The sequence below is a fragment of the Mangifera indica genome, chromosome 3 (genome assembly GCF_011075055.1).
Source record: "Mangifera indica cultivar Alphonso chromosome 3, CATAS_Mindica_2.1, whole genome shotgun sequence".
Lineage (NCBI taxonomy): Eukaryota > Viridiplantae > Streptophyta > Magnoliopsida > Sapindales > Anacardiaceae > Mangifera > Mangifera indica.
Genome location: NC_058139.1, coordinates 7,249,804 through 7,262,423, shown reverse-complemented (window position 1 = coordinate 7,262,423; position 12,620 = coordinate 7,249,804). Strand labels below are relative to the sequence as shown.

The following is a 12,620-nucleotide window of genomic DNA, read 5'->3' as shown; positions in this document are numbered from 1 at the left end:
AAACAAAAATAAGAAATATTTGTCAAATTCAACAAAAATAAAATTCACTTGCACAGGACCAGCAGTAGCTAGCCTTCCCCTAAACGCTGCCTGCAGGCAATCATGTTTCCACATATCATAAAGACTGACATTAACATTAACCTCTCAAAGTGGAAAGGATTTCTCATATTTACGGGGATTTTGAACCTTTTTTTTTTTTTTTTAAGTTGGAGGCTTAGAAAAACTAGTGCGATACTCTTGTCTAATTTAGATATGTATAACTTCTGTCATTAGAATTCAAGTTTCAATTGTGCAAGCTTGATAGTTGTTGTATTTAAGCCGATCTTTTACTGATATTTTAGAAAAACTGTTCATGCTTCTCAATCTGTGAATTGCATAGCAGGATCACAATTATTCGCTGTAGCAATCCCCCTGTAGCCTTTTCGGCTACACTTTCTATATAGAAAAAAATTTGGTGGGAGAGATTCTTATGTTATGTGTGGATAATTTTTTATGAAATTCAATGTAGAAGGCATGGGACAATATGATATAAATATTATTGCTTATATAAAACCATCTTTCTCCACTGCTTAAGGAATACGAAACGAAGTAGACATACAAGGGTTATGGATCATGTAATTACTAATTTTCAAATCTCCATGGCAAATGATTAGTTGGATGACTTTGAGATTTCTTACCAGCAAAGTGGCAATACTTTCGATAGACCGCATTTTCGGAAGTCTGAGATCGACTGTATATTAATTTGTATTGCTAAATATAGTCTAAACATTTTATTTCCGATTTTGAAGTTGTTGAAGTCAACTAGTGCTTTAAACAATTTGTAGAATTTGAAGAGACACGATGATGGAGGGCACTGGCTATTACGCGTTGACCTGTGTATTGCATTTGCATGGGATAAAATAAGTTGACGTGTTTTTTAATGATGGAGAGAACTATATTGTGCACTGGCTATTGAGAATTGACTTGTTGCATGGGATAAAAGAAGTTGATATGTGTGTGTTTTTTATTTTTTAAATCTAATAATTTCAAAATAAAATTCGAAAATTGAGAGAGATGAGGAGTGAAAATATGTTATTATTAAATACAATAAAATTATACGTATCTATTTTGAATATATAAATAAGTATACATATAATATATATTATTATGTGATTGAATAATTTTTAATTAATGATAGAATATTATTTAATAACATAATGATATATATAAATATATACTAATTTATCTATTCAAAATGAATAAATATAACACTATTCTATTGAATAACCAAACATGACAATTGAAAAACAGAAATACTGTACAAATATGACTCTGAATCAGCAAAGAGAAAACTATTATTAGATGTAGTGTTTGATCAAAAATTTAAGGTGAATCCTAATCAACGTTTAAAATAGTTGCTTAAAGAAAACAATTCAACCCACGATTGGTGGACTTGGGCTGAAAACAGACCCAGGAGACTAAAACTGTTATGAAAATACAGGCACATTAGTAGTCTTGTACTCATTAAGGGCAAACCCTTTTTCTCCGATGTTTTCTCCATACTTTATGAAAGATCTCATTTGAATGACTGACAAGAGTTTGATTAATTTAGTTATTTTTAGGCTTAGAGTTAAATTAGATCGAAATACTCTTTAATCCACTAACAATAAACATAGCAGAAAGCAAATTAATAGTGTAAAAATGTAAAGTGACGAAACAAGTTCAACTAGTTCTTAACACTTGAGGTTGCATGTGGGAATAATGTATCATGACTTGCAGTCTTTTGCGCTTGTATTGTACTATGCTACGTACATCTACCTTTTAATGAATTTCAGTTTAACAAATGGATTTTAGTGCTGCCCTTTTTCTGCAATTACTTCTCATTAGACATGGACTGGCACAGCCTATTCATTTTAACTCTTAAGACTGTGATCACTTTCTTCGTTATTTTGTCACAACTTTGTTAGAAAATTAATTTGACTCTTACGTTAAACATTATAGAAGTCTTAGCAACAAAAGATAATTTGGAAATAGCCTTCAATGAGCGACTAAACTACATCATCTCGCTTAAGTAACATGCATTCAGGAGCCACAGCATATACCCATAATGAAAGAGGACTTTCTTGTCTACGTATGTCAGATTATATTAAGTTCCTTCAATTTCTATAACACCTGAAAATCTATGTTTTAATAATTTAAAATTACTCAATTATTTGATGATATATATTAAATATATACTTATTTATATATTTAAAGTATATACGTATAGTTTTATTAAATTTTTATAATATTGAAAATACAAAAATGCATATATAACTTGTTGTATTTAAGAGTGAATTTGATTTAAACTTAGCTTATAATTTGAATTGAAATAACTTTAATTAAACTTGAATAGACAAAACTTTATTTAAAGATTTGGCTGATTTTCATAAATAAATTAAATTCTTATTCGGTGTATGTCAATTTGTGAACTTAATTTGAGCCATGTTGCTTTTAAGTTATGAGTCTAAGTTTAAATCAGTATGGATTAAATCTAGTTCAATTTTGAGGGCCCTTTATGTAATTACGCTCAAATCTTCCATCTTGCTTAGTCATTTTCCTTTGTCCACTACAATTTCGTTCTCACAAATTGTGATCGTAGTCGTGGCCCTTTTTCTTGTAACTAGCTTGTGTTTGTTCACTTGAGAGCCGTGTCGTTTTATCATGTACATCCCCCCGCACACAATTCTAGCCCACGCAGTGGTTCTCTCGTATCGTAATTTTTCAGCCTGAACTACAAAGCTGCATCTCGCACTTCATATTTACACACACCGAGCTCCCTCTCTCTCCGGATCTAAATTGATATCTGCACAAACGGAACTTTGATCTCTATTCGACGTCAATCTCTTCGTAAATCTAATCCTCGGAAATGGTGAGCTGTTCGATCTCTTTGATTATCGTAAATGTTAGATCTAATCACTTCTTTCGTCGACTTCATTTTAATTTGTATAAATTTCGGTCGTTTGTTATAGTGATTTAATGCTGTTTTAGTAGGCAGCCAAAATTGTGTTAAGATCTGGCGTTTGATTGGATCTAATTTTGTCGAAGAAAGTGAAAAGGAAGTTTGTGTACATTGTAGCTGGTTTCAGGTTTTTAAGCAATTGGATGAACGCTTAGGTTTGGAATAATTATATGAATTTTGGTATTGGATGGTGCTTTGTGATGTGGATTTTGTAACCGTTAATTGGCAATTGAATGGGGAATTGGGGCTTCGAATTGAGTTGAGATCCTGTGTTTAATTGGATCTGTTTGTTTGTGCCCGTGTTTGGCTGCCAATAAAATGGTTGGAAGTGAGACAGTTTAGAATATGGCAATTGGTTTTCAGGCTTGACCATTTTATTGCAGCTATTGAATTAGAAGTTTAGTGGCATGAATTAGTTAATTTGGTACTGATTTTGTTTGGTTTTGTTGTATGTTAACAGCCTCTCAGACTTGAAATCAAGGTACTGTCTTTCCTCTGCAGTTTAGATCTCCCCTTTTTATTTTTATTTATTTATTAGCCCGTTTCAACTTTTTACAAAATTGTGGGAGTAATTATGCTTAAATGATAATTGGATTAGAGAAAACTTGCTCAAAGATCAGAGAGGGTTAAGTCTGTAGATTTACATCCAACTGAACCATGGTAACTATAATCTTCTTTCATTTCATGTTTACATTGTTTGACTATCTAGCGTTATGTGGTAGTGCATGCAGATTAACATAACTTATACGATTGTTATTTCAGGATTCTTGCAAGTTTGTATTCTGGAACCGTTTGTATTTGGAACTACCAGTCTCAGGTATGAAAATGCTAATCATTTTGTTATTTTGAGTGCTGTTAGCATTTTCAGGTAGATATGTCCCACTTGGTTATATGATACATTTAGGCCTCTTATGAGTTTTTCAGTTTTTCATTTGTTTTTAATTTAACAAAAAAAAAAAAACTCTCTCTCTTTGTGAACCAATCTTGGACTTAACATTAAACCTTTGATTTTGAGTTTCTTTAGATATTAAGAGAATTTTTTCCCAGTATTTAGAGATAATCTAAGTTTCTTTTAGCTATTAAGAGTTTTCTTCGTAGTATTCCAAAATAATATAAGTCTTTTTGCTTTTGATACAGACTATGGCCAAGTCATTTGAGGTCACTGAGTTGCCAGGTATACTCAAGATATGTACTCTATCAGTATTTTCCTTTTCCTCTTCTTTTTTCTCCCCAGTGAGGTCGCTACTATACTCTGATCCCTCAATAATTCAAATGCAGTTAGGTCAGCAAAGTTTGTGGCACGCAAGCAATGGGTAGTTGCTGGAGCTGATGACATGTTTATTCGTGTATACAATTACAATACAATGGACAAAATTAAAGTATTTGAGGCGCATACAGATTACATTAGGTGTGTTTCTGTACATCCTACCCTTCCATATGTGCTGTCATCATCTGATGATATGCTCATAAAACTATGGGACTGGGAGAAGGGTTGGATGTGTACTCAGATATTTGAGGGACATTCTCACTATGTTATGCAAGTAACATTTAATCCGAAAGATACCAACACCTTTGCTAGTGCATCTCTTGATCGCACCATAAAGGTATATGGGTGATTTTCATTGATTATAAATTCTTGATTCATGTGATATAGCCTCACTGAGCTATGTATATGGTAACTTCCAGATTTGGAACCTTGGTTCACCTGATCCAAATTTTACATTAGATGCCCATCAGAAAGGAGTAAATTGTGTTGATTATTTTACCGGTGGTGATAAACCTTACCTGATCACTGGCTCAGATGATCATACTGCTAAGGTCTGACTCTAATTTTTTATTTTGTTTCATCAGATTGATTGTTCATTTTTGTTGATCAAGAATCAATATTTAACATATTATAAGAAAGCAGGTGTGGGATTATCAAACCAAAAGTTGTGTCCAGACACTTGAAGGTCACACTCACAATGTCTCTGCGGTATGTTTTCATCCTGAGCTTCCTATTATCATCACAGCTTCTGAGGATGGGACAGTTCGCATTTGGCATGCAGCCACATATAGGTAACCATTGAGTTAGTGCCTTATTTTCGAGGATTTTAAACTGATGAACACTGCTTGCCCTTTTAACTTTCAGTAATTTGTTTCTCGATGAGATTTAACTGTGAAATTTCAGATACAAACTTTGATTTCTCTTTCTCATTTCTGTTTAGAGTTCCTATTTAATTCCCCGCTATTCTGTATGATCTTTTAGTTTCTTTTGTATTGTAATCAATCCTAATTTTGATTGTTAGTTATTTCTGATTGAGCCAAGGGAGTTCTGCTTACCCTTTCTAAACTGACTTAATTGACTTGTAGGCTTGAGAACACATTGAATTATGGTCTTGAAAGAGTCTGGGCTGTTGGATATATGAAAGGTTCACGCAGGTGAGTTCTTCATGATTTTTCTTCTTCATCTTCTTGTTTTCCTTTTCTAATCATCCTGTTGTTAGTCTTGTATGTTGGATCCTCTTGGAGAAATTTACCCCTAGACATTGCGACATATATTCGAGTGGTTCAATAACATCTGGCACTCTCATTGTTCTCATCTTTGACTACTTTTCCATGAGGAGTTCTCTTGTTCAAGTATTAAATTCATCTTAGAATTAATTTGTGGAGAGCTAGATTTCTGTCTTCTTCTGAAAGTTTCTGTGAATGCAAAGTATCACCTTCTTTTCAGATCATAACATTGTTATTGTTCATTTTTGTTGGACAGAATTGTGATTGGTTATGATGAAGGAACTATTATGGTAAAAATTGGCCGTGAAGAACCTGTAGCTAGTATGGATAATAGTGGAAAGATCATATGGGCCAAGCATAATGAAATTCAAACTGTGAATATCAAGAGTGTGGGAGCTGATTTTGAGGTTTGGGTTACACCATCTGCTACCTTTGTGCATGTCATAATTTTTCATCAGCTAATAGTACTTCACTTGCTTCTTAGGTAACTGATGGAGAAAGATTGCCTTTGGCTGTGAAGGAGTTGGGAACTTGTGATCTTTATCCACAGGTGAGTCAACATTTCCTTTTCCCTCATTTATATTCCATGTTATGATTTGCTGTCATATCTCTGCTTTGTGATCTTACCATGCGTTTGTTTTGAGTAATTAGGATGTAAAAAGCACATGCATAGGAATCAAATTTAGACATCATGTTCTGAACATATATTTTTTGGGAGCGCTTTAGTCAATTATGTGGATGAAACAGTATTATGTTGATTATTAGCAAATACTGTTGCCTTGGAAAGATATGAATTTGCATTGCCCATTCCAAATGTATAAAGGTGATTTTAGTAATTCTTATTTTATACCCACTTAGCATATTGCCTATTTTTCTGTTTTTTGAGCTTTATTTGTCCTCTTATCTGAATTCTCTATGTGATTAGTAGTATTTAGTAGTCAGTGGCATTATCAAAGTTCCTGTTGAAGTAGGTTTTATGTGTATGATAACCCAAGTAAATTTCCTATAGATCATTCCAGATGATTGATTGTTGCTCTATTGTGCTAATAAAAGATAATAGTTATAGCCATGTGAAGTTATTAACAGATGGTCAGAGGTAGAAAGGAAAAATGTATAATATGTTTCCCCAAAGAATATGATGTGAAAATCTATTTCGTGCTACTGTTTCTCATATTATCCTTTATTTTCCAATTTGGGCTATAAATTTGCTGGTAGGTTTTATTTATCTTGATAAGCTCTCTTGCTCAATCCTGTTTCCTTTTGCAGAGCTTAAAGCACAATCCAAATGGGAGGTTTGTTGTTGTCTGTGGGGATGGCGAGTACATTATATATACAGCTTTGGCATGGAGAAATAGGTCCTTCGGTTCAGCACTGGAGTTCGTTTGGTCATCTGATGGGGAATATGCTGTTAGAGAAAGCTCATCCAAGATTAAGATTTTCAGTAAAAATTTTCAGGTTTGTTACTCTTTTTCAGAAAATGCATATTGTTTTTTATGCTGGAAGCAATTGATAATTTTAACTTCTGTTGGGGAGTTTGTAATGCTTACATCTTTGGTATTTATTGTTGAGAAAAGCAAAAGGGTGTATGAGTAAAGGGAAAGTGGCATGTTGGGCTTTATTTGTTTGAGTGAGAACTTATAATGCTAAAATGAATCATTAGCATGCATTACATATTTCAGGAAAAAAAGAGTATCAGACCAACCTTCTCGGCTGAACATATCTATGGAGGAACATTGTTGGCCATGTGCTCAAATGATTTTATCTGCTTTTATGATTGGGCTGAGTGCAGGTTGATTCATCGGATTGATGTTACTGTGAAAGTAAGTGTTTACATTTCCATAATAGACTGCTTCCATTTGTATGATTCCCTCTACAATGTTATTGTTTTGAAACATTTCAGAATCTCTATTGGGCTGACAGTGGTGATTTATTGGCAATTGCCAGTGACTCGTCATTCTACATCCTGAAGTACAATGTAAGGAAATTTCAATACAGTTCCTTTACTTAATTCATAAATCTTTGGGGGGAGAGCTAATTATTTTTATTCTTTGTAAACTTTATATTTATGTTGCAGCGGGATATAGTTTCATCTCATTTAGATAGTGGAAGATCAGTTGATGAACAAGGTGTTGAGAATGCCTTTGAGGGTCTCCATGAAATCAATGAACGTGTCAGGACGGGTATATGGGTTGGGGATTGTTTTATTTACAACAACTCTGCCTGGAGACTTAACTACTGTGTTGGTGGTGAGGTATGTTGAGCTGTTAATTGTTCTGGTAATTCTTCATATGATAGTGGTACCTGTGTTTAGGAAAATGATTGAGCAACTTTGATAATTGATTTTATTGTTTTAGGTAACCACAATGTTTCACTTGGACCGCCCTATGTATTTGTTGGGGTATCTTGCTAGTCAGAGCCGTGTGTATCTGATAGACAAGGAGTTCAAGTAAGAGTTTTTGTTTTGTTAGTCTAGAAGTACCATGATATCGTTTTTCATTATTACATTTTTTATCTTTTTTTTAATGCAGTGTTATGGGATACACACTGCTTCTGAGCTTGATTGAGTACAAGACTCTTGTGATGCGTGGAGATCTGGATAGAGCTAATGAAATTTTACCTACAATTCCAGAAGTGCATCACAACAGGTAGATATAATCTTCAACAATGTAAGATGACAGGGAAACAATAAAGATATTCTATTGATTTTAAAGAATGGTTTGAATATGTTTATAACACTTGCTAGTGGGAAATAGCTGCTTCTTTTTTTTTTTTTTTTTTTTTTTATGGCATAGGCCTTTGCCTTTCTTATTGTTGCATATTTAACAAAGTAGTTGTATCTTTTCTCTGTTACCATTAAGTAAATGTTGTCTTCTACACAATTTATATAGGATTCTGTACCATGTTTTTACTCATCACTTAGAACATATGAAGTTTAGTTCCTGAACAGTTCTTTGTCACATAAATAATTCCTTTTCATTATTAGTGTGGCTCGGTTCTTGGAGTCACGAGGAATGACTGAGGAAGCTTTGGAGGTGGCTACTGATCCTGATTATAGATTTGAGCTTGCCATACAGCTTGGTAGATTAGAGATTGCACAGGTAAGTCTGAATGTTATGCTGGAGGAATGTAATTTGAGGCATTTTGCTTACTCTAGCATTTAGATCTTTATCACTTCCTTTCAAATGGTGATTTTCACCATCAACACCTTCATGTCCTAATGCATGATTCGTTCTGCCTTTTCTTGCAGGATATTGCTAAAGAGGTGCAGAGTGAGTCTCAATGGAAGCAATTGGGAAAATTAGCTATGTCTACTGGAAAGGTGTTTTAATATTTTGTAGATCTATATTTTTGACAGAACTGGTCTATTCTTCTCTGAGTTGCTATTCATTCAGATGCTTGTCTTGTATGCTGTAAAAATTTTTATGTTTGTTTATTAACTTCACATTTCAATCAGAAATTTTTATTCTGAGTTCTGACGGTGCAGTTAGAAATGGCTGAGGAATGCATGAAATATGCAATGGACTTGAGTGGTCTATTGCTGCTCTACTCTTCCATAGGAGATGCTGAAGGGATATCAAAACTTGCTTCACTTGCAAAAGAGCAAGGGAAGAACAATGTTGCTTTCCTTTGTTTATTTATGTTGGGTAAATTGGAAGATTGCCTCCAGCTGTTGGTGGAAAGGTAATTTTCTTTTGAATATTTGGACATGACAAGACATGCTTAAAATTTTATTATTCTAGGAAGGCTGAATTGTTGTTTTGCAGCAATCGGATACCTGAGGCTGCTTTGATGGCACGATCATACCTTCCAAGCAAGGTTTCAGAGATTGTCACTATTTGGAGAAAAGACCTACTTAAGGTTACTTGTTGTTACATATTTCCTGAACTTTTTTCTGCTTTGTCATGCTAAGTGTGGTTTACCTAATCATGATTAGATTTAGGATGAAGTTACATAATTGTTACATACTAACTAGGTTAGACCTAAATTGATAATATAGGGGATTTCATCAAGTACCAAGAACATAAATGCAATAACTAGAAGAATGTCATATCCTTGTGTTCATGGTACGAGTATTAAGCTGTATTCTTGGTGAGCTTCCTCTGGGATGGTCTTTATTTTTCCATTTTCTACAACATTCTGTGTAATCTCTTGTTATCTGCCTAATTCTCTACCGTCTTGCTTTTTAATTAATAGTTATGACTTATCCACTATCAGTGTCAGATTTTTCTACACGAGTACTATTATCACTTGGGAATTTTTGATTGTATCTTTTACAAGGTTTTGTATGAAATATTGGCTTCAGAGAGAAATTTAGTTCATGTTATGCCATCTACAGGTTAATCCAAAAGCTGCTGAATCTTTGGCTGATCCTGAAGAGTATCCTAACTTGTTTGAGGATTGGCAAGTCGCTCTTTCCATGGAATCTAAAGTTGCTGAGACAAGGTACCAAACATGGGGTTTGTCTCTCTGTGTGCATCTGGTTGGTTTTTATGTTTGATAATTTTCACTTAACAAACTTACAGACTGTACCAGTATTTGTTACTCAAGTCAAATTAATTATTTTGAAATCATTTAGTTGGCCATGATTTCCATTTACAATTTTTAGTTGTTTGCCCAGAAAAGTCTACAACCTTCTTCACCTTACCTCCTAAAATCATAATGTGGTGATTTAGAGTTTATGAGCTCATAATTGCTCTTTCAATTGCTTTCTAGGGGTGTGTATCCTCCTGCTGAGGACTATGTAAACTATGTTGATAAATCGCATATAACCCTTGTGGAGGCTTTCAGAAACATGCAAATTGAAGAAGAGGAAACTCATGAGAATGGAGACTTCGATCATGAGGTATACTCTACATGCAATTATTATTATTGAAAAGCCACAGGATCGGTGGCGCTTATCCTCTTAAATATTGATTTCTAAATTTAGGTGAAATCTGATTGGTTTCTGGCTTAAATTTCAGTGAACAAGAGTTGTAATTTTGATCAGAGGACTTTATTTCACTAACGTTATTTCTTTTCAGGAGACTGAACGGAATGGGGAAGAAGAAAGCCAGGAGGAGGCTGTCGTGGTGGATGCTGATTCTACAGATGGTGCTGTACTTGTTAACGGTAACGAGGCTGAAGAAGAGTGGGGTACCCCATTAGCCTAAGAGCAATTGGTTGAGGCAGTGTGAAAATCCAAATTTTGTCTCTGGTGATTAATTGATTCCAAAGTGCCATCTCTAACTCCCATTTCACAAATTGTTTTTGGTGGAACTACTAATTTATGTATAATATTTGACACTATTAGTACTGGATCTTTTATTAGAAATGACTATAGGACTCATCAGTATTAGTTCATTTGTGGTGGTTCTGTCAAAGTGACTAGTTTCTGTGTGACTGTTATGACTGTGTTAAAACTATGATAAGCTTATGCTGCTAAATGTGCCCTGAACTTAGTTTGTAATCCTATATTCTCCACTTGCTACCGATAATTTTTTCTTTCTTTTTTTTAATATCTTTTTTTTTTTAATTACAAGTAGTTATTTCATACGGAAAAGGTAACATCTTTGGTATAAATTGCAAGACCAAGTTAACCTTGTGCCATCGGATAATGAAACTTGATGTCTTATGAGAAACTTGATGTTTTCCAATCTTGTCATGACTCATGGAATTTTCTAAACTTTTTAGTCGTTAAGGACTCCTTGCTCTTTCTCTCTCTCTCTTAATTTTGTAGCATGTTTGCATAGATTTCTGTCAATTTCTAAACTTTGTAGCATGTTTCCACCATGTGATTTAGTTTGAAACAAGCATTTCTTTTTCTATTTCTGTTATCATCTTTAGTTTGGTTGGTTTATAATATCTTTGGTCATTAACCCTTTTTTTTTCCTGTTCTGTGTGCAGTGCTTACACTACGTCTCTAGGATCTCTGAAAATAATCGGTTCCAGCTATGTAAGTTCCTTACTTAAGGTGATTAACTCTTCTCATAAATTTTGATAAATTTAACCATAGATTTTAAATGGGGTTAATGTAGGAAAAATAACTGAAGAGCTGAAACATGGGTACAGCTCTTTGTGAAGTTGTTTTAAGTTTGATCCACCAGATGACATCACATTTCTGAAACTGCATTTTTGTTTATAATTATCTGTGTATAGTTTATGCACTGAATAAATGCCCCCTGCTTTGATTGTTTTTTTTGGTTTTCTTTTATACCTTTGGGGATTATCCATATCTGTTGAATCTGAAATGAGTAGCATTTCGTTTGACACAAATGATATTACATTATGTTGAATTAGATAGTCTTGTTTTACTGAATGATGTTTTTTTTCCCTTGCTTGTTTACTTATGTATCTGAATTTTCAGCTACCACGCTTCTTGCTGGATGCTGGAGAGAGGTGATTGCAGAGCTGGTTGTCTCAAAATCCGGTGGTGTGGCTCCATGGTGCTTTGAATTTTGTTATGGCCGCATAGTATATAGTTTTAGAATCAGTTACGATTTTATATCATCCCTAATTGTCGTTTTAGCATATTCTTTGAGGCCTTTTTCACCCATTCAATTTTTCTAGTGCCATTGTGAATGTAGAAAAAAAAAAAAAATAGTGACGGTCACCCACTCAACTGATTTTCACTATTAATATTTATATCCGTGGTTCCCTAAAAATTTTTTAGTTTTGATTTGAGAATATTTTCAGATGAAAATTGGATTTTGACATGAGTTCTTTTGACATACAATTTTTTTTTTGGGGGGTGGTGGGGTGGGGGGTGTGGTTTGTGGGAGGGGGAGTTTATTTAAATTTCACCATGAGCAATGCATTTTTTTGCCTGTAGGATTTTTTAAATTTTACACTTGCATAAGTATACCGTAGTGGTATGCATAAAATCTTTGGCAAAAATGAGTTCTTTAACATAATTTGAAATTTTAACTCTAAAATAACTTATCCCATATTTTATATATTATTATTGTTATTGTAGGATTGATTAAAATATTAAATGTTGTTGTCTTGGTTAGATACAAGGGGTAGTGAATGAGAGAGTGTGACAATGAATTATGTCGAAGGTAAACAGAAAATGGTAATAATACAATTAGACATGAAGTACCATAGATGGGTTAAGCAAATGAGCGAATTATATATAAATTGTAGGTGAAATATTATATAAAATTATTTT

The 12,620-nt window shown here is 33.8% G+C and overlaps 1 protein-coding gene across 7 annotated transcripts; it reads left to right on the top strand.

Annotated features, from left to right (window-relative positions):
* The first annotated feature begins 2,610 nt into the window (after positions 1-2,610).
* LOC123212246 (coatomer subunit beta'-2-like) lies at positions 2,611-12,114 on the top strand. 7 transcript variants are annotated; one of them, XM_044631332.1, is made up of 26 exons: positions 2,611-2,890; positions 3,441-3,461; positions 3,579-3,640; positions 3,743-3,797; positions 4,118-4,154; positions 4,259-4,584; positions 4,667-4,798; positions 4,890-5,038; positions 5,333-5,401; positions 5,730-5,880; positions 5,958-6,023; positions 6,740-6,928; positions 7,153-7,293; positions 7,374-7,448; positions 7,548-7,724; positions 7,828-7,919; positions 8,002-8,118; positions 8,457-8,571; positions 8,721-8,792; positions 8,958-9,154; positions 9,238-9,331; positions 9,810-9,916; positions 10,187-10,316; positions 10,495-10,582; positions 11,357-11,405; positions 11,817-12,114. In XM_044631332.1, the coding sequence occupies exons 1-25, from the start codon at positions 2,888-2,890 to the stop codon at positions 11,374-11,376; spliced, it is 2,685 nt and encodes an 894-aa protein (XP_044487267.1). In that variant the 5' UTR covers positions 2,611-2,887; the 3' UTR covers positions 11,377-11,405; positions 11,817-12,114. The 7 variants fall into 7 exon arrangements, 2 of the variants coding, with proteins under 2 accessions (XP_044487267.1, XP_044487266.1); XM_044631331.1 differs by having other exon boundaries at positions 11,357-11,423; XR_006501514.1 differs by having other exon boundaries at positions 10,495-10,686.
* Positions 12,115-12,620: the final 506 nt, after the last annotated feature.

Excerpts from the sequence above, each read along its gene's own strand:
- LOC123212246 (XM_044631332.1), top strand. Across the intron at positions 3,798-4,117 it reads TTTGGAACTACCAGTCTCAG|ACTATGGCCAAGTCATTTGA; the intron begins GTATGAAAATGC and ends CTTTTGATACAG. Across the intron at positions 5,402-5,729 it reads TATATGAAAGGTTCACGCAG|AATTGTGATTGGTTATGATG; the intron begins GTGAGTTCTTCA and ends TTTGTTGGACAG.